The sequence below is a fragment of the Cebidichthys violaceus genome, unplaced genomic scaffold, assembly GCF_023349555.1.
Source record: "Cebidichthys violaceus isolate CVI_PGR_0920_01 unplaced genomic scaffold, fCebVio1.0.p SCAF_42, whole genome shotgun sequence".
Classification (NCBI taxonomy): Eukaryota; Metazoa; Chordata; class Actinopteri; order Perciformes; family Stichaeidae; genus Cebidichthys; species Cebidichthys violaceus.
This window is the reverse complement of record NW_027176617.1, coordinates 629235-651020: the sequence shown is the minus strand read 5'-3', so window position 1 is coordinate 651020 and position 21786 is coordinate 629235. Positions and strand designations below refer to the sequence as shown.

General features: G+C 43.2%; 1 protein-coding gene across 5 annotated transcripts in view; it reads right to left on the bottom strand.

The window, feature by feature from the left end:
- znf704 (zinc finger protein 704) overlaps positions 1–20864 on the bottom strand; it is a 54593-nt gene extending 33729 nt beyond the window's left edge. For 4 of the 5 annotated variants that reach the window (XR_011104956.1, XM_068728486.1, XM_068728487.1 and 1 more), the window contains exons 1-2: positions 20112–20864; positions 14298–14485 (exon numbers count right to left, since the gene is read on the bottom strand). Coding sequence is in view for 4 of the 5 variants with exons in the window: in XM_068728486.1 (XP_068584587.1) it covers positions 14298–14485; positions 20112–20375 (452 nt within the window). In the remaining variant the exon portion in view is untranslated. The remainder of the gene's footprint in view (positions 1–14297; positions 14486–20111) is intronic. The other variant, XM_068728488.1, reaches the window with a different exon arrangement.
- Between the last annotated feature and the right edge of the window lie 922 nt (positions 20865–21786).

Genomic DNA, 21786 nt, shown 5'->3' with positions numbered 1-21786 from the left:
GTGCATGTGACAGTGTGTGTGTGTGTGTGTGTGTGTGTGTGTGTGTGTGTGTGCTGAAGGTGCTCATAAAAAGCCCCGGAGATTGAGCTGATGGAGGGCATTATAAAAGGCCTATCAGCTGGTCCAATCACCTCACACAGCCTCAAGGCAGGACAAAGGATATGCCCGCCACTTCAACATTTACCTAGAGGCCTTTTACTTGCACCCCTCCTCCCTTTACTCTTCTCATTCCTCGTTTCCTCCCCATTTGATCCACTATTTGTGCGATTGTTGACCTCCACTCTGCCAGGACAAGTCAACCAAGATGTGTTTTTTACAGCAATGCCCTTCTTCGCACTCAAGAGCCGGACATATGCACGCCTACAGTACAACTACAGCTGTTAAAGGCTGTAGCCATACTGGAGAAGCAGCCAGTGCTGTAACCGCCTTGCTCCATTGGGACCTTAATAGTTTGTGTTAAAGGACAGAGAATCACTCATTAGTAGTCAGGTAATCAATACAAGTCACAAGCGTGTGTTTGAATGACCTTTATGTTGAGTCTCTCTTTTGATGATGGAAAACAAATTTGGAGAGGAAAAAACAGAAGGGGGAGTGACAAGAGGGAGACAGAGGAAAGATGTGTTTTGGGGGAAGGTCTCCATCAGGCGAGTATAATCTCTGATTAATTTACTGCTGTGTGGTATGAGGGTGTGACACCGAGCATGAAGAGCAAAAAAATAAAAAATTAAAACACCATGAGAGAGGATGGAGGGAGGTAGAAAGACAGAGAGAGCCCGCCCCTTCCTTCTCCCCTCTTAACCATGTCAACAAGTCCACACAAAGACTCCTCCGCTCCATTATCCAACATAGAGCTACACTGATGCATCCATACAAGACAAATACCCAAAGGCCTCCTAATGGCTATAGAAGCAATAAGTTATGCAGTCACTTTAATTCTCGTATAAAGAGCACTGTGTTCAACATGTCTAAGCTTTTGTTTATGTACGTTCTGGCATCGTTTTTTAGGAATCTGAGAACATATTGCATCCTATGAGACTATGTCCCTATGTCCCTACCAACCTGATAGTGAAGGCAGTCTGTGTGCAGCCAGACAAGAGGTATTCCACATAATGTGACACTTGGGGACAAAGAGGCGCAGCGCACTCACTGCTGTTCACAGGGTTAGTTGCTGTAAATGCAGGGTCAAAGAACTGAAACCGCTTTCACACAGGCACTGCAACCCTGACATTATCGAGGCATTACCCCGGAGGAGCTGAATGTGAGAACGCAAATGTCCGAATCAGTCGGACCAGACATTAAACAGACTTTACCCTGCCGGCTCCCTAGTGCAAAGTCTGTGTAGTGTCTGATTGAGCTCATGTATGAATAGAGCCGGTCATTGTCCGAGTGACAACGATGACGTTTCCATCATCCGGCTGGTGCGAAACCTGGAGAAATACAAACATCCCAAGGTGAAGAGGAATGGTCATTTATTTAAAGTTGCCAAGGAAAATGGAGAGATTTGACGAGACGAGTTTTAGGAATTTACGTTAGTAAGGGCCGACGCCGGAATTGTCACAAAAAAATTCAAGGAACGCCAAGAGACTTGGTTGTTTATGACCATATTAAGAACCGGCTACGTGTCTGTGGTGTAATCTGCATTATGTTCTGGTGGACAAGGACTTAGTTAGACATCAAGAAAGTACTCTGTGTTAGTTTCAATTGGACAGAATCATTTGAAATACGAGGACCCATCACTCTGTGTAGTAACCTCTCCTTTCAACTACCCACTAATTTCAACCTACACAAGGTTTTTTTAATGAGCCTCCAATTACAAGCGTTAACTGAAATAACAACGCAACAGATAGCTGCTCAAAGGAAAACCCTTGAGCAAAGTAAATTCGAGAGCACTCCAATCATGTGTCCGTATGTAGCGCACGTCTTCAATGCCAACGCTGCGAGCAACCGTGGGCGTGGCCACCGATTAATGTTCAGTTTTAGACAACCAAAGTCCCAACTGTCACTTAAGATTTGGGTCACTGCTGCACACTTTGTATGTATTCAAACAGTAACAAACTTGGGCTGTAAATAACATGAAATTCAACTGAGTTGAGGAAGATTTGATTTTTTGTTTATCAGTGTGTGATATCATAATCATTTGTAAATGTGTGATTGCACACTAAACATTAATCATTAACCTTTCCTGTGGGGGTTAACTGCAAATGATTGGCATATTTGCATACATAATTGGAAATGTGCATGTGTGGGCGTCTTTTGTGGGTATAGAATCTGTATGCATGTTAAGTAAACTGTTCATTTCAGTGTATATTATTAATCACAACTGTTTTGTGCATAACTAAATTTCCCTTGTGAAAGCAGCCAACTGAAAGCAATTAGACAGTAGTGAAATCAGTGGAGTGTGCGGGCAGATTACAAATTTTGAGAATACTTTTTGTGCCAAAAATCCCACCCAGTTGTTTGTCAGAGGAAGCTCAGATAAACAACTTGGAACTCACCTCACTGTGGTTGTCGCTACTGACTTCATATGCTAGTGTAAGTTAGCCACTCTGCTTATTCTCCAGCCCCAGCATACAGCTCAGCAGTGGGCTGACATCTCTGTCAGTCAGAGGAACACACACACACACACACACACACACACACACACACACACACACACACACACACACACACACACACACACACACACACACAAAGCAGGCAGCTGAGAGAGGAGACAAAGGAAGAGAGGGAGGGCTAGAGTGTGGGAGAGACGCAGCTCATGGGGGATTGAAGGGGGGAAATGAGCAGGAAAGCAGAGATGGAGAAAACAAGATAGAATACAGTGAGTCAGGGGAGGTGAAAGCAAGAGGGAGAGAGGGAGAGAAAGAGAGAAAATGGACAGAAAGGGAGGACAAAAGTGGAAAGCAACATTAGAAAGCTGCATCAGCCATCTGGGTATAAGGGGGCGATGAGAGGGAGATGGAAAGAATAAAAGAGAAAGGAAAGGAAGTGGACAGTGAGAGGGAGAAGTGCACTGTAAGTGGCATAAACAGAGACAAAAGGCAGAGGAAAGAAAGCGAGAGAGAAAGAGGAAGAGGAGGAGGTTTTCAGTTTATTCTTTGTTATAGTGAAACTCAGAAAGACATGATCTCTAACCACAGAAAAAACTATTTAATAATACATAACATTGGCCTTCAAAAATCTGACTTTCCCCAGCACTGGAGCAACGACAACAAAAAGTTACACAGCTTTCCAAATAAAATGTTAAAATCATTTAGATATGTGCTGTATTAACTAAAAACAGGCTGTACAACCGTTTTCAGAGTGGTGAAAATCGTGGCTTCAACTGGCAACACGGCACCAGCCAGCAGAGGATAAAAAACAATGAGATAAGTCATTACTGCATGGAAGTGTGTGTGTCGATGCAGTATCATAACGGAGAATTTTACTCAAATGAACCAACCCTTCCGACAAAGACCCTCGACAGAGCAGCTGAGGGAAGCACCCATGTTTACAGAAATGTCAACGGGAGGTCATGAATTATGCATGCTATATGGAGGGTATGGCCGTGTAACATGGTTTGTGTGTACGTGTGTGTGCATGTGTGTCTGTGCATTTAATGTTTGCAGACCTAAACTCCAGAGTGTGTGTGTGTGTGTGTGTGTGTGTGTGTGTGTGTGTGTGTGTAATGGGGGTGTTATGTTTCCCTTCATCAAGCCTCAAATGCCTGCGAGAAAAAAAAAGAGAGGGGTCTTTAATAGGGAGCGAGTGCACGCACGTGTGCGTGCGTGCGTGCGAGGAAGCGAGAGAAGCCCCTGGTAAACACATCCATTTTCAGCTCGTAGTGAGGTAATGCTGCCAAAGCTACCACAGTCCACACACACACTCACTCACTCAGGCACACATTAAAAAATACACACAAAGTTCTGCAGGCGGCCCTGGAGTTTGGCAGAACATCCGAGTCCCACCCGACCCAAGCCCCTAAAATAAAAGTACACACACACACACACACACACACACACACACACACACAGCCCCTCTCACATCGGAGTTGAGTTCAGCATGTGGAACAAAAAATCAAAACAATAACAACCTTGTCTGCAGATGCTGGTGGCTCACGTGACCCATTGTTTACAGGGAGGGATGGGAGAGTAGGGAGGGAGGGAGGGGGGAGGTTGACAAATCTGTAGTTTAGGCAAATTGCTGCCTTGTTAAGAGCTCCATGAAGGTGGGGGTGGTCTGTTGAAGAAAACAGGAGATGGTCTGAACGACCTCTCCAAATGGGGGTTGAGGGGGCAACTGTACCAGCTGTCTTCTGACTTCCTGTGTACACCCACACACACACACACACACACACACACACACACACACACACACACACACAATATCAACCCGCAAACCTAAGTGGGCCACTGCTGACTGTTTACCCCTTTTACAAGCTGTTCTGCACAGCGACAAGGGACAACCTGAAGATAAGCAGAACAGTGAAAAACTAACCTTTACCACATGGGGTCGTGTGTGTGTGTGTGTGTGTGTGTGTGTGTGTGTGTGTGTGTGTGTGTGTGTTTGTAGTAACCATGTCACTGCTAGCCAGCTTGCAGGTGAAGCTAGTGAAGCTAATGACAAATGTCTTTAAAGAACAAAGGACAGCAGAGAAAGAGAAAGAGAGAGAGAGAGAGAGAGAGAGAGAGAGAGAGAGAGAGAGAGAGAGAGAGAGAGAGCGAGACAAAGAAAAAGTGAGTGTGTGTAAAAGAGAGCGAACACAACACAGATCCCCTACAGAAGCGAACAATTGAAGCTTGGGGGGTGTGAGGCGAGCTTATGATTGGGTATGTTTATGAAGCAGCTGGGGTCCACCAATTAAACTTTGAAAATTTCTGCACAACAAAAAGGAGGTTTATGCATCTCAAGGCTTGTAAATGTCATGAAGATTTCCTGGGGAAGTCACAAGAGCCACATCAATATGTCGTTAAACAGAAGTGCAAAGTTGAGAATAGCAAACAGGCAACCGGACAAACACATCAGGGATCACGAGATTGTCTACGGACAAGAGGAGCATCTAGCTCTCTTTTCAAACTATGAAGCCACATGCTTCATTCCAAGTTAAGTCATTCAGCACACGTTTAAGGAAAAATAACAAAAAGCAGCCACCTATGTTTCTTTTTACTGTTTTTATTGTGCAAGCGCTGGAAACCCAACAGATGATGGATTACCTTTTAAATGTTCTTTTGGACAGTGCCTGGTCTCTTATTTATAGTCCTGGTCTGCTGCCTACTCGCAGCTTTAGATCTTACTAGAGACACCAAAGACCACAGAGCCCCCCTTATTGGATTATGAAGTAAAAGGATATTCTACTGTTGTCCTATTCGGGTCCAATTTATGTAGATCGGCCCCAGCAGATGGCTGTTAGATGTCAGACTAACAAATGGCTAACTTTCAATTAACTTTATCGCTCCCCCCCCTCTCACAACATAAGGCCTTTCTGTTGAGGAAGACATCTGTTGGATAGTTTTCGCTAAATGTTTGGCTTATTTAACTGTGCAGTGAATTCAACAGTGTGGAGCAGAATTCGGAGGGACGCCAACTGTTGAGATGCTGCGTGTCAAACATTTATGTCATTAAAAATTATTCTGGTCAAAAAAACAAAACAAAACAAAACCCTTCGATGCGTGTGGCACTATCATAACTTTAAGTTTGTATGATTGCCGATTGTGTGAAAAATGATCCGCCTTCTTGGAGGTGAAATTACACGCCACTGTGCTAAACACATTACAGCCTCTCCCGCGGTGTAAATATCTTTTATACATCTGTTAGTCCAGAAGGTGGATTCATACCACATCTGGGAATTAACAGTAGTGCAGCCATCATGCCCTTGATTCATTACTCCAGTTATAGGATCATATGAAGGTAACGTTTTAGTTGGCAAATATGTTTCATCACTTTAGCGTTCCGAGGTCATGACTGTAAAATGTACAGAAATATGCTTCAATAGACTACCTGTAAACCTTTTACAGGTTTGAGGGATTCACGGTCAATTCTCCAGCAGGATGCCATTATATACTTACACTGCTAATTACAGTCCTTTCATTATCAATGACTCGACTGTCATTACACTTGTGCAGACACTATTGACTGGGTTGAAGGTTGTCCAAACATTGCTTGAGGTGAAGATGTTCTGAGTGGCTGCCAAACGTTTGTTGAGAAAGCACCTGTGTTCTGACCTGACTTGTGCAAGCAAGCATTGTGTTTTATATGGCGAAGCTGATGCAACTTGTGTGGAATCCCTACATCCACAACACGCGTGCGTGTAATACATTTAAGATACAATAAATGAACATGCACAAAGTACTCTGGTAGATGTACTGAAGCACACAGAAGAAACAACGCTAAACTCTTTGACAGACAAAGAGCTTCACAGCATTTTCCCATGTTTTGTTCCAAGTCCTTTAGACAGACTCCTATGTGTGGGACCCTTCGGGAGGAATCACATTGTTCCCTTTTAAAACGCGTGTCTGCATTAGTCTATGATAGGTTACTGAAGCACACAAAATAGTTTTCTTTAAATCACATTTTTTTTTAAATGTCATAATTTGATGAAAAGTACATTTAAGTGGCCCCACATTACAAACATATGGCGAGCAGCTCATGGGAGGAAGAGATGTGTTCTGTTCTTGGATGGTCCCGTCTTTGAATTTAATTTGCACTTCTCTCCTTGGATTATGATAAAGAATAATTCATGTTCTCGCACGTACTGTCATGGACAAAGAAAGGAAGTCGTTTCAACAACTCGTCTTTAAAGCCAGCGCTGCTGACAATCTGAAAAGTGTTGAGTTGGAAGTGGTATCGAATATACTGAAACCAACACATACACAAGCGCACACATGTCACAGGAGGGCACCTCCACCGTAGCTTCGCCCACCGCTCGGTCACGCCGCGCCCACTCTGCTAAACTGCGATAAAATTGATGAGTGACACTCAAATTAAAACGGGGCGAAAATTATGACACCCTCATGCCGTGCTCTTAATTAGTACATCTCCATTTTAATTAATAATGGCTGTCAGCCTGACAGATATCAATAATTCAAAACAGACAGGTCAATGGAGCTTCAAAATTGATGGCCATAATTATAAATAATGTGGGGGAGGAGGTACTTCTGTCGGGCTGGTTTTGTTTTTAATAGGTTACACTTGAGAAGCATGTCGCCCCCCCTGTTGTGTCACAATGTCTTTGCCCCAAACCAAAACTTTGCCAGGGTCAGTGCAGTTATATTAATACTAAATTATGGCACGCAATTAATCAATTTACAATCCCTTTACCTATTTTGTTCTCAAGATTTATGCTTTTATACGAGCACTTGTGTTTTGTTTTGTTTTTTTACTAAAAACGTAAACTTAAATCTATGCAGAGATTAAGGTAAAAACCAGGTGAAGCGGTGGTTGTCCTGCATTTAACTAAGAACAAGCACAAAAGATAAAACTCTTAAAAGCAAAATACAAGATAAAAAAAATACAATTCTCAGTTTTTTGCCATTAGGTACAAACCAATGCAAAAAAACTGCTGCAATACTTGTCTCAAATAAACACAAATAGTTAGTTTTAATGGAAAAACAAGTTAATTGACTTTTAATTGACTCCATTTAATAGGAAAACAAAACATGAAACACAATAAAGATCACGAGGTTCAAACACCAATCTACATGCAGGTCCGTCAGCACATAAATAAAATGACTAAACAACATGGTCGTGTTCTAACATTCAGTTGCTATATATTGACGGGGCTTTCTTTTCTGTGCCTATAATAACAAGTGAATTAATATTATTTCAGTTATGCAAACATTTTACACAAATAACAGTTTGTGTCGTCATTCTGTAGGCAAGTGCCGTTTTTTTCAGGCGTTGTTCTTCTCAGTTCAACGCACTCACTGTGTGACACTGTCGTCAATTGGTATCACCTCCTAAATACCGTGGATGACCATAATGCACGTCAGTCGATAGAATCAATTAGAGCATTTTTTGTTTTCCTGCAGCACTCCGTGCCATCGGTCCATTACAGCCGGGGACTATGGATTGGTCTGAAGCAGCAGAGGGCCCACAGAGCCCGCTGTCACATAAACATTGGCCTTGCACTGCGCATTATAGAAAGCAGGCCGGGAATTAGTTAACACAAAACTACCATACAGATACAACCACATCGATGTGGGACAAATTAACGCATTAGTGACATTTTCTGTGAGGCTTTAGATCAATTCATTGGTTGATTCATGCCATCGCTGCTGTTAGGCCAACACATTTTGTCAAAATCCCTTGACAGCAATAAAAAGTGTTCGAAATCCTTAGAAGCAATGCTATATTTATTTACAACATCAATAGCTGCAAATAGATACGTGCAAAATGACACATGATGAGTCAATTCTACTGCCAGCATCACAGTAATTGGCATTAAATTACTCGGGTGCCAAATACGTTATTTAGATAAACTGTAGACTTTAAACTGCATGCAGTAAACCTTTGATGTCAAAAATGGTAAAATCTTTCTATTCTCAATAACTGATGTTGTAATTAGCACGCCAGATGTACAGCAATGAACAAAGTGTCTCTGAAGTCTTTTGCTGTTGAAGTGAATGTAAATCCTGGATTGCGATCACAACAACACACACATTGCCTACACAAGCAGTGCCACGGTCCAGCGCTTTGGCAAAGGTTTGCAGTGAGTTTAGGCCGACCGTCTGCTAATCCACAGTTAAGCTTTCCCCCACCCACACACACCGATATTCAGCACGCTTAATTAAAGACTCAATTTGCATATAAATGTAAACTCGCAATTCCACCCATGCGGCATCACAGGTAGTCGTTTTTTTCCCCAGGAGTTAGAAGTTGTCGAGCGCAGACCAACTTGATGCAGCTCGTACTGGCGGGCCGCGGGTATCGACAAAGAGTGAGGGCTTTGTCGTTGATTAGTCCATGTGCAATAAATCTAAAGTGGAGTTAACAGCGGGGCGGGGTGGATCCATGAAGACTCCACAATTGTATCTGAGATTAGAGGTTCAACGCAATCAACTGAGGAGGTTTTCAAGACCTGGAACAAAGCAAACTCCAGTGAAGCTTGCTAAATAGAGCAATCCAAGTAGAGATAGAAAAATCGACTAAAAACTGATGTGATATCTAAAAGATTCACTTAGACCACCGTGTAATGAGCCTCGAGAAAATGTGTCAAGCTACAAAATCGCAATGACAATCTACAGGCACACAAGGTGCTTTTCTCTTATCTGGTTTTTCTTCTGTGCATCTTTCATTTCGCCCCATTATGCTGGAACACGAGATGGAAAGTGGGAGTTAAGAGAAAGGCTCTGATATTACAATGGTGTAACCCCGACTAAAATGAGATCATATCACTCTAATTCTCGCATGTTCGCACTGGTTACCCGATACTCCCAGAATTGATTTTAAGATTTTCCTGATCCCTTTTTAAAACACAAATTCACCTGATACCAAGATACGATCGCAGACATTTTAAGCTCACGTGAGCCTGGCTCAATACGCCTGGTCGGTCCCTACTGGCTTTTCTTAAGCCAAGATTAAAAACAACATTAGGCTTTTCTAGACAACAAAACAACCTGTTGTGATGAGCTCACGCTGGCTAAATCTGTACATTAATATAAATCTCTTATAAAACTCAAGATCCATCTTTACTGATCTAGTTCATAGCTTTTAAAACCATTGTTTTTATTTATTACTTTGCAAAGTGCTTTGTATAATTATTTAGTAAAAAATAAATTTCTAGTCACTATTTAAGTTTTGCGCACCATAACAAAGACAACAGTGTATTTGGAAAGACCCATTAATACACATACAGCGCACAGACGCGCGCGCACACACACACACACACACACACACACACACACACACACACACACACACACACACACACACACACACTGCAACCACTTGAGTTTCCAATTGTTTTAAAACTGTTTGTTTGCCATTTTTTTAATAATGCATCAACATACATTGAACTGCTAAAGTTATTATTATGGCTCAACAACAAGAACGCTTGTTGAGCAAAGTCCTCTTTATATAAATACAGCACATTTCTGTTTGATATTTTTAGCTGTGTGTAGTTCGGTCAATCTGATATTCGACTGAACACACATAGTTTGGTCAAGTAAATCGTTTCAGGATAGACTTCAATCAGATAATAGTACATTGAGTCCTGGAGAGTGAGACTGTGAATGAGAGGGAGAAAAGAAGAGAGAGAGAGAGAGAGAGATCATCAGAGCTGTCTTTTCAGATGGTAATCGCATGGTTTCTGAACTCCACTGGCATGCAAACAAGGAAAACTGTTTTCTTTGGCAAACGCTGAGCATCTCTCTCACTCTTTCCCTCACTCTGTCATTCACTCTCTGGAGAACTCCCCTCCTTTCTCTCATTTTAAAAAACTCCCTTCTTCACCACAAACACATTGTGCAAAAGGAGTAATATCACTAAAAGTGTTTTCCGTGAAGGTAAGATATAACCACAAAGGCAAACAGAACAACGAGTAAAGGCAAAACAAGGGGATTGTGAAGCCATGGCGCTGTATCAAAAGACCAACGATAATTTGAGAGTCCCTTTGGGCCTCTTTTCGCTGAGGATGGGGAGTCTTTGGGCTCGTTCCATGTCGGAGTTGGCTGATGCACTGGGCTCCGAGTGTGGAACACATGGTTGGCTCAGCACAGTGAACTGGGTGATCTGCAAATACACTGATCAACAATAAAAATTAACAACAGCAAACTGTTTTGTTTTGGCATCAAATTGGGTTTTGAAATCAGCCCCTCCAGTTTTGGTTTACAGCTCCGTGGAATGATCATCGGAAACTATAAATCAGATGAAATGTGGTCATCGTGTCGGACTCAAGTATTTAAAAAAAAAAAAAGAAGAAGATATTACAACATCATAGAGGACCAGCAAGGGGTCCAGCTATTTTCAGAAATGTGAGTAACCCTGCTTCATACTAGAAAGGGATTGATGACTGCTGGCGGTCCGAGGAGGAGATTTGAACCCTCAGATCTGTTGTTTTGGGGTTTTGCAATAATAAGCAGAGCACTGTCTTGATTCCCCCCTTTAACTAAGGTTATACTTCACTTCTCCTGCAAGCAATTAGTCCCCAGAATGCTATTTGTCAAAAGCCAAGCCATTCGTTTCCACTGGTATGCCCCGCCAGCTCTTGTTACAATTGACATAAGCTCCTGGAGGAAGGAGAAGGCCCAGCAGCTGGCTCAAAACAAAAAAACTGTGACAATGAAGAGCGAAAATCAGACAATAAATGTGGTGTAAACAAATCAGAAATCTGGCACAGCAAGCAAATCCATGCCTCTGTATTTCACCACATGGCACATTTAAAAACATTTCATGAAGGAAACCATTTATTTGGACATTTGGGAGTTGGGGCAGTGCAGAAAATAGGTCAATTAAGGAGTGACACCCATTGATTTTTTGGAGAAATATCTGACAAAATGCGGGTGAAGTAAAGGTGCTGCCAACAAATGAATGACGGAGGCTACTCGATAACGTCATGACAGCTGGACCAGCTGACAGAACCGTAATACGTCGCAACTCAAACCCCCCCGAGGTTGAACGTCTATACGGCACATTGTAATTTTTCCTGTTCCTTCACAATGATTGCAGATGAGGCATCGAGGTACTTCAGTGGCTCCCAGTGAGGTAGGAAACCTATTGTACCTGGGTTTCAAGGGACCTGGAGAGCCATCAAACAGCCAGACATATTCTTGGTAAATCACCAGCAGAGAGGGAACTTTTCAGAGAGCAATTAACAACCTCAAGGTCAGACTCCTCTGGAGAGTTAGCTCTAAAAAAAAAAAAAAAATCCTCAGGCATTCTGTCTCTTTCTCTTTCCTTTTCTGCCGTTATCCTCACACAGCTACACGCCACACACACACACACACACACACACACACACACACACACACACACACACACACACACACACACACGCACACGCACACGCACACGCACACATACTCTCTCTCCATCTCCTTTAGCCTCCTCTCCACCGTGCTACTCCCTCGTCCCCTTTCGCCCCCTCCTAGCCTCTTTCTTCCCCCTCGTCTCCATTACGGATAAACGTTATTTAGTGGTCGGCGGCGACACTCTTCCAGAGCAGCGCTGAAAACCGGTCGCAGGTGTGCAGAGGATGAGAGCCGTGGATCTTAATCTTAAGGCAATAATGTGGCAAGAATGAACTTTCCATCTACTTGATTGTGTGAGCACACTGAAATGTTTTTTTTAGTTTTATACACAGGTTGTACCCTTTGCTTAAGGTTTTGCCTCCTCTTTACACACAGCCTTTACATACCTGCTGTTCTTCTCTCTTACCGGGCAGGAGATGACTAAATTCTTCAGGTAGAGAAACCTAAAGAGAAAACTCAGCTTGTGTCTGCAGAGCACACTATTGAAAATAAAACTCTAAATTTACTGACAGCTTCTCAGCTGGTATGCATCACCATCCAATGTTTCCAAAGGCTTCGGATATTTTCTCATCATGCTGATATGTAATCAAACCTTCCTCTTTGAGTGTTTCTACTTATGTGGGGCGTGTGGCTGGTCATTCTTGTATCGATGATGCTTCACTGACACCTGGGCAGGCAAAATAAAAACATAACATACTTTGGCACATTGCTGTTGGAATTTTGACGAGAGAGATGAATTGGGTGTGTTATTGAAATAGTGTGCATGTGTGTGTGTGTGTGTGTGTGTGTGTGTGTGTGTGTGTGTGCACACACACTAATAAGTTGAAGTATGTGAAGTTTTTTCAAGGTTATGGTTTCTCTTAACTATTACATCAGGATTATTGCATGGTGTTGTCTGGTGGTTTTAATAGGAGGATAAACAGGAACTTGGATTATATAGTGATCGTGCAACTTGTGTGAGGGCAGTGAGATGATCAATAAGCCATTCCATAATAACCGTATAAATATATCAATATTATGGCAATCCCTATGCAAGGAGCTAATAAGGATGGCACTGTTTTAATACTTATGTCGATTCCATGTGATAGATTCAGTTTTAAAAGAAGATTTCTCCTTTTAATGGGCAACAAGAGAGAAGCAAATCAATGACTCAAAAGCAAATAACTATTAAATTTACAGCGAGGCTCAGGGTGCCGTGATGATGCTGCTCAGATGGGCGACTTTACCTGTACTTTCCAGCAAGTTGCCATCGATTGGGCTCGTCCAGCAGCACGAGGATAAGTAACGGGGAGTGATGTTCGATAACAGCGCGGTGCTTCACGAGGTATGAGTGTTTCACATTTAATAGTGAAAGTGTCTTTATTGGATGGCTCTTCACTGCCATGGACTGCTGCCTATTAATATTTAATTATCATGTTGTGGACCAGCTTCAGTGGCGGATTATGCTGACCATTTAAAAACAATTTGTGTGTGTGTGTGTGTGTGTGTGTAAACAGTGTAAAGAGAGTCACTGAATGTGTGATGCATCATAACATAATAACTGTTTTAGTTTGTAATGGGCTGTGTGTTACATGAAAGCTTCTCCCACTCAAATTTCAGGCGTATTTCTACTTGTGTCTATTCTGCCTATGGAGCTAAAGTGAACATGCATTGTCTTTGCTACAGAGCAGGAACGAGGGCAACGATGCAATTTTCACCTCTTTGTTAGTTGACTTTCATGGCCTTGATGAGTTTGCGTCGCACCACTTTTACCATTTGGGAAACCCACCAGAGGCATGCCGTTCAAATAACCATAATTGCTTCAGCGAGCTAAAGCAACAGCATGGGATTCTTCCAAAAAATGACATTTTGCACACAACCCTTCAATATTCAGGTCTTAATCTTAAGACTAAACTCAACTTGGGTACCGGACTAAAAACACATTCATTCCAACACACAGACACCACTGATGTGAAGTGCAACATGTATGGCGGCATATAATAAAATATGTATGTAATGGAATAAAAGTGGACTCCTGTCAAATTGCATTGCATTCAGTGGTCTGATAAAAATGGCCTTAAGGACCACATAAAAAAAAATCGGATGTCAGCCCATATTAACTATGTCCTATTTATGAAATGACATATCTATGTCATAAACCTTCTATGAACTTTGCATGTGGGAACTCAAGCCAAACCTCCTCGGAGACAGGACTCAGACTCTGTCAAAGAATCTGAGCAAAGGCGCACACACGCGCGCGCGCACACACACACACACACACACACACACACACACACACACACACACACACACACACACACACACACACACACACACACACACACACACACACACACACACACACAGTCCTACCTGGCATGAGGGACATCGATGCTGGAGGAGACCACTTTGCGTTTCTGCTCCAGCAGGGACACTGATCGGGTATCGTGGTCCCGGCCAACGCGCCTGCCCTCCGAAAACCGCTGCTCCTCCACGGCCTCTGGGCTGAGGGAGCCGCCTTCCACCTTATGGCTTTCTGGAGCGCCGTTACTGGAGCTCTGCTGGAGAGGGATGCAAAGAAGATTAAGTCAGTGGATCGGTGGAGAACCATGTGGGCAAGTTAGTAACAATGCTGGTATATGGAATACACCATGAGAGTTGTGGATGATGTGCAAAGTACAGAAACAGATGACATTATTATATTTTTGCCATTTTAGGTGCAAGTGCTGTCCGCCATTTAAGCTCAACCTGATGTGTCTACAAAGTCCCAGGGTAGCACTGCAGGTGGGTTGTTGTTGTTGTGTGAAGTAGCCAATATTGTGACATTGCTATTAGGACTGGGTGATGGTGCGTGTTGTCGGCAACCCGACCCATCTTGAAACACAGACTCGCATTTAACATGCTTTATGTACGTGACTTTTTGCCCTATCATCTATATTAATTTACAACAAATTACAGCTGGGCGATACCCCGGTTCAATCGGTATATCGGTTTTAATCCCTGAATGATATGAATTTTTCATATACCGTCATACCGGTATAGCCAAAACAACTGCTTTCACTCTTCAACAGGCAGCAATATATATTGTTCACCACTGTAAACGATACTGTTGGAGCTACTTATGTAGTGAGAGGGACCCCTAAATTATGATTATAACTTTATACCACAACAATTAATAACCCACAACTAACGCTCTTTAACAGGGCAACACCACGGCACACAACAGTTTGTGACACATAAACAATTTGTAACACTAATAATTGTACATTTATCAAAGCCGAACAGCATGCTGGGTACAGCTCGGTGGCTAGCCGTTAGCACAACAGTCTGCTAACAGCTGGGAGAGGCTCCGTCGCGTTACTTAAAGAACAGAACGATGCAGGACGAACAAAGAGAGACCTGAGATGCACCAATAGAGTCTGTGCCCAAGAGAGGAGCTGTGTCTGCTGTTTGGAAATGTTTTGGTTTTAAAAAACTCGCAAAACCGACGTTTTGCGAGTTTGGAGCGACTGTTGATGCCGCTGGTGGTAACACGAGCAACTTACATCACCTCAGCAAAACACGTGAGTTATTTTCATGTGTGTAATAGATGCAATCTGAAACACATTTGTTTCAGATTGCAAATTTGGTTTTAGAGGTATTTTTGTCATGTTTGACAGCTTGAATATTGATGAGGCAGAGATATAAAAGTTCTTATTTTGGTGATTTTAAATCTGCCAAAAAAGTCTATCGGCCATTGACTCAGACTACCATGGAGAGCGAATGTATGGATTTTTAGTATTGTAGTGTAACAAACAGGATTTGCTGGCTTACAACCAAACTGGTTTATAAGCTGCAGACTGGTTGAATCTTGCAGAAATAGCATTTTTCCAACGGGATGGAATAAAGTTTAAGGCAAAGTTGTCAAAGTGGGGGAACCAGAATTTAATATCTTAATAATAAACACAATCACATGCTCCATACAGCAAGACTGCAATGCACAAAATAACATATCACTGAGCCAAGCACAGTTACCACCAACATAAACTATTCACTGACAAATAATCACAAAATAAAAGCACTTCACCCATCTGAAAACGCCCACCTGAAGCAATGTAAAAAATAAATAAATAAATAAATAGCCTAACATCATTTCTTCTCTTATACAACAGCAACAAATGGCATGCTTCTGCACATGAATACCTGCATGCACCTACGCTCACACCAACACACACACATATCTCTGAAGGTAACTAAAGCCATCAGGCTCTTAGAAACACAGCGAGCAAAGGCCAAAACACAGCCAGAGTGACACACACTGCTGCCCATGCCAATGGAGCGTTGAGGAGTACGACATGCAGGCCAGTGTGTGTGTGTGCGTGCCTATGTGTGTGTGTGTGTGTGTGTGTGTGTGTGTGTGTGTGTGTGTGTGTGTGTGTGTGTGTGTATGTGTATGATCTAGATCCTTATCTCAAAGCACTGCAACACGATCAGGGCCAACTGTAGAAAAGGGAATGGCACTGTAGTCAATCACCCACACACACACACACACACACGCACACACACGCACACATACACCAAAAGAACAATTTACTTAGATTAATGAGGTAAAATAACAGGAGAAATGAGTATTGAGTATCACTCATGATAGAGGCTGGTCGCACAAACACTCAGTGGTGCGTAAAAACCCTCTGTGAAAACACAGACTTGAGTAAAACAACAAGATGGATTACAGCGGCTCGGGAAAGATTAGGTGTTGTGTGTACGACGAGGGTCCTCCTCGGATAAAACCAACAGCGATTCCTTCCTTTCACCGGGCTTATGAATGATGGCCTTTCACAGAGCCAGGATATTGTGAAGCATGCCAAATCGGTTGTGAAATGTGAGGTGCATGTGTCGAAGCTGGTGCATACGTGTGTGTGTGTTTGTGTGTGTGTGTGTGTGTGTGTGTGTGTGTGTGTGTGTGTGTGTGTGTGTGTGTGTGTGTGTGTACACATAATAAATACCCTGAGTGTCCCGCATATCTCCCTTCTCTTTATCTCTCTCTCTCCCCCTCACACAGAAACTCATAACCTACTTGCTTTGGGCCGTTTGTCAAGCGTAAAGAGTCTTGAGCCTTTATGGGTCAGAGGTCATGATGAGGCAGGCGGACACAGACCATAAATTGAATCCTACGGACCGACTGCGTCTCTTAGCTCACACTGTTCTTTGTTGCTCGGAAGTATTTTTGTAGTAGCACATCTAATGCATGTGACCAGGATTAGGAATGTTAATGATGTCACACTGCACTGACACAGCCGAATATTAGATTTTGTTTTTAACACAACATGTGACTTAGTCAAGAGCTGAACCATCGTTTTTATACTGAAATCGCAGTCTGAAGAAGTCGCAAGAGCTGCAATATTTATTTTGACAACTGTTGCCAACAAATTTACTTTGCTGTAGCCGATAACTAATTAACATTGATATCATGAACTACCCAAACTACATGAAACTCATGTTGCCTACCATGGTTATTTCATATAAATGAACAATATAAAGTATTCTACTACTGTGATATTTATCTAAATATTAGCTTAATTGGCATAGAAAAAAAAATAATTCACAAATATATACTATAAAAGGACCCTTGAGGACCTCAAAAACAAGCAACTGCATTTTTCCATCTGAAACTAAATACATGCCTTGTGGTTACTTGATAAAAACACATTGTGGTTTAAATTGAAACAGCCGTACTAGTCCGAAAAACACAACTAGATATTTTCATTCAACCATAAATCGCTAAGTGTAATAGGAAGTTATTCTGCAGAACGGAAATGCCTGGCTACATGTTGAAGTATTTTTTTCCAATGAGAGAAATAAATACTTTATAAGGACACACATAAGAACAAGATAATGGGATTATAAATGTGTATAAACCTGTGCTTGTGTGTTGATAGCACACATGACGCGTACATAAACACCTCCTTGACCTTAAAGGATTACCCATACACCATCAGGGGCAGCTTCCAGACTTGACCCCGCGGTCACGGTGCTTCATGCTGATGCTGCTCGGCCAACCAATAAGGAAAGCCTGGGACCCCCGCTTCAGAACAAAAGAGTCACTCAGCTCCCATCAACAAGCTTGCTCCATTGACTCCCACGTCGGCGTACGAACGTGATCAACAACAGCAACGACAACAAAAGAAGGAGCCCGGCGAAACCAAAACAAGTGACGCCTCTTTGTTAGCAGCGAGGGATCCGCGCAACATTGCTCACACAACACACACTTGCACAAACCAGCAAGTCAACAAGTGGTTTTCTGTCAACCCCCCCTTCCCAGTTCCAGAACAGGGGGCATTCGTTTGCCATACTGGGCAATGTGCCGAGCGTCCAGATTCTTTGGAGCGTGACACCCGTTGCCAACCTGGGGGTGCCCGCTTTGTTGGCCGTACAGCTGCTGCTCAAACAGGGCGGCATGCCCTCACAAACAACCCCCACTCCAACACTGAAAGTAGTCAGCTCTAACTCATTCGACAAACAAATACAAACATGGGAGCAAGCACATCCGTGCATGCGAAAAGCAACACAGATGCACATGTGAGAACACGAACACACACACACACACACACACACACACACACACAGCTCACCCCCTCCTCCTCATTTCATGGCTTGTTTTCAACCTCAGTGGGAATCGAGTGCTGAAAGCGTCTTGACCATTGTGCGGACGGGGCTACGCTCTCAGCCTCAGCTGCACTACTCCAGCCTGCACCAGTGACTGTATTGTGCAACAGCTTTTTGTTGAGTGACCACTGCATACACAAACGTGCAAATGCAAAACAAGAGAGCCCAAGTTTACAAATGCATTTCCCCCATCACTGCTCTGACAGCTCTCCGCGCAGAGCTGTTGCATCTCTCTTTGTTACGGTTTTACATGTCTGAGTAGAGTTTTTAAGATTCATTTACAACTTAATTTGAGATTTGCAAGCATTTCAGAGTGTTGCTGCTCTATGAACACCCTCCCTGTATCTCACATTTACAGAAAGGAAACGTGAGCAGTCCAGCATGTGTGGTAACAAACAGCGGCTGAACATTTCCGTTTGGTTACTGAAATAAGACTTAAAAAAAAAAAACAGCCTTTAAGTTACATAAAATGTAAAATCATAGCACACATGAATGCAAGGAGGCACAAAACCACACCATTCAAAATAATCTAAATCAGGAGAAGCCAGCGAAGAAGTAAACAAGCCGTTACTCGGTCACATGCATTCCTGTCACTCCCTCACTATACAAAGGACAGAACACACGCGCGCGCGCGCACACACACACACACACACACACACACACACACACACACACACACACACACACACACACACACTTACCCTATGTCAAAAATTGTGTTTTCATCTAAGAGCTGGATTTGCACAATATATGCACACAATCTTTTATCTGAGGTCATGTGACACCAAAGCATACAAGTTGGAAAGGAAGGCAATTAGGTCACTGCTAATTAGGCCCGTGTCAGGATTACACATTTGGACATCATTGGAAACTTAAAACATTCTGCCTCAAAATGTCACAGGAAGCCCCCAAAAACCATCTATATTTAGCCGTTGTTAAACAATAACAGCCTTGTTGTGCAGAATGAGTTCACATAAAGCCACATACTATTCAACAGAGCGACAAGCTGCAGCATCATCCATCAATGAAAATGGCCAAAAATATAATACATTCTTTCAGTGCATTTGTGAAATTAAAAGGCATGATTCACAAAAGTCTCTGTATTAAATATGATGCATAAAAATCATGAGCCTATGTGCAAAAACCTCGGACCGGGTCTTTACATCAGTCCAAAACGCTGCAGTCAGAGCGTGTTTGTTTGCCTCGGCTTACCCACCCACTAGCCCACATAAACATTGCGCAGGCCCTAACAAGGCCTTTGTCCCATATATATATATACATGATGTCGCCAAATGTCATGACAGTCCGGTATTTCATGCGATAGGCAAACGAATTTGCATTATCTCTATTGTGATTTATGCTGGTTTTGTCCCCACTGGTTAAATTTAACTAAAGGGGCGACAGCAGCAGCAGCAGCGGCGGTGGTGGTGACACCGTTAAATCCGCTCCGTGCAAGAAGCGGTTAAACGCTGCAAAGCGCCGCACAACAACAACAGTGAAGCCCTGCCTGCCGGTCGGGACGCTCTCTACACGCACACACACCTTCAAGCTGGACTTAAGCGGTCCTTTGGCGGCAATGTGGTTGATCCCCGCGGCTATCTCCTCCTCGGAGAACTCCTTGAGGCTCCCGTCTTGCATGAGCACGGTGTAGACGCTGAGCCGGGCTCCTGCGGCCGACGACACGTCTCTGTTTTCCTGCTTGACAGCCTGGACCACCCCGGTCACCGGGGCACCGTCCCCCGTCGGACTCGGCGCGTAAACGCGGCTGCCGAGGATCGACCGCTTCACCAAACGTCTCGTATGCATGTCTAAAAAAAAGTGTCTCGCTGAATTTAGAGCCTGCAAAAAAAACGCTGAATTTAAATCATTAAGCGTCGAAATTAAAACCGGTAAACAACGTCGAGAAAAACACAAAACCACAGCGGGTAGACTACGCGCTCCAAAAGCCCTGATACAATGTTAGAAAGCGGTAACATACTCGGGAGGCGAACACTCCAAACAGCGGCCTAAATGCACAGAAAACTGAAGGAGAACTTTGAATTAGCACCCAAACTAAAAACCGACAACACGAACGCGACTGATTTGCCGCTAAATAACCTCCACATCTAACCGGCTACCAATCTTCATCCGTTCGACCTGTTTGTTTTCCCAACTGCTCCCTGCGAGCTGAGGGGGCGACTGGAAAACACGGAAAAGCCGCTCATTCGGGACCCGAAGTGGCATTTGTACACGATTTGACAAAGTTGCGACTTAAATCATGAATTAGCGACCACGACATCGAAGGGCGGAAGCAAATATGTCGAATTATTTCACTTCGCTGTGCCATATACATCGTCATCCCTCTTCAGAGGCTGAAAACGGTCGAAAACACGGCCGTTACGTGACTCCGGCTCCGGCTTCTTGGAGCTCTAGTCCGTGCGTTGCTCCGACCGAGCAGAGCCTCTACCGGCGGAATGCTGCTTGTAAACATGTGCGGTCCGGCGGCCGAGGCGGGCTGCAATTGGTCGGTGCAGCACACGCCTCCACAAGCCTCCACCGCTCCACCTTCTCCGACAGAAGGTAATGCAAGCCGGAGGATGCCACATTCAAAACAATGACGCAAGGATGGAGAGGCAACGAGAAGGGAGGGGGTATAGCAGAAGGGAAGAAAGAGAAAAAAGGGGAATTGAGGCTACGGAAAAGAAAACTTTGACCAGGCAGACAGGCTTTATGCTATATAACCTAGTTGTAAAAAACATCTAGCCTACTTTCCAGGTGCCATGGGACTTCTAAATTACTATGATCTGGTTCTAAAATGAAAGTGATTAACTGCACTGGTCTTGCTTTTGTGAATGTAGACACAATATATTGTTTTTTTATGTTGTCATTACCTCACATGTCTAACATGTTTTATTCTACCAAAGGCACTGGGGTGAACATGCTTTAACATCAAACCTGTACAGGTATCTATCTGCCCGGGTAAGAGCCAACCAAATCTCAGTCAGCCCCATCAGGTTAATTTAGATGATGAAACAATGACATAAAGTGCATCATGTGCAAACTCTAAATATAGCTGAGATATGCAAATTTAGTATGGAATGCAAATATAGAACTTTTTACTGTGCTCTTCATTTCAACACTGCACATAACAGCACCCACAGACAGCTAACACGCTCAAGTGAGCTACACTAAATAAGAAACCTTAAGTGTGATCTCACAATGCGACTCAAGTCATCGC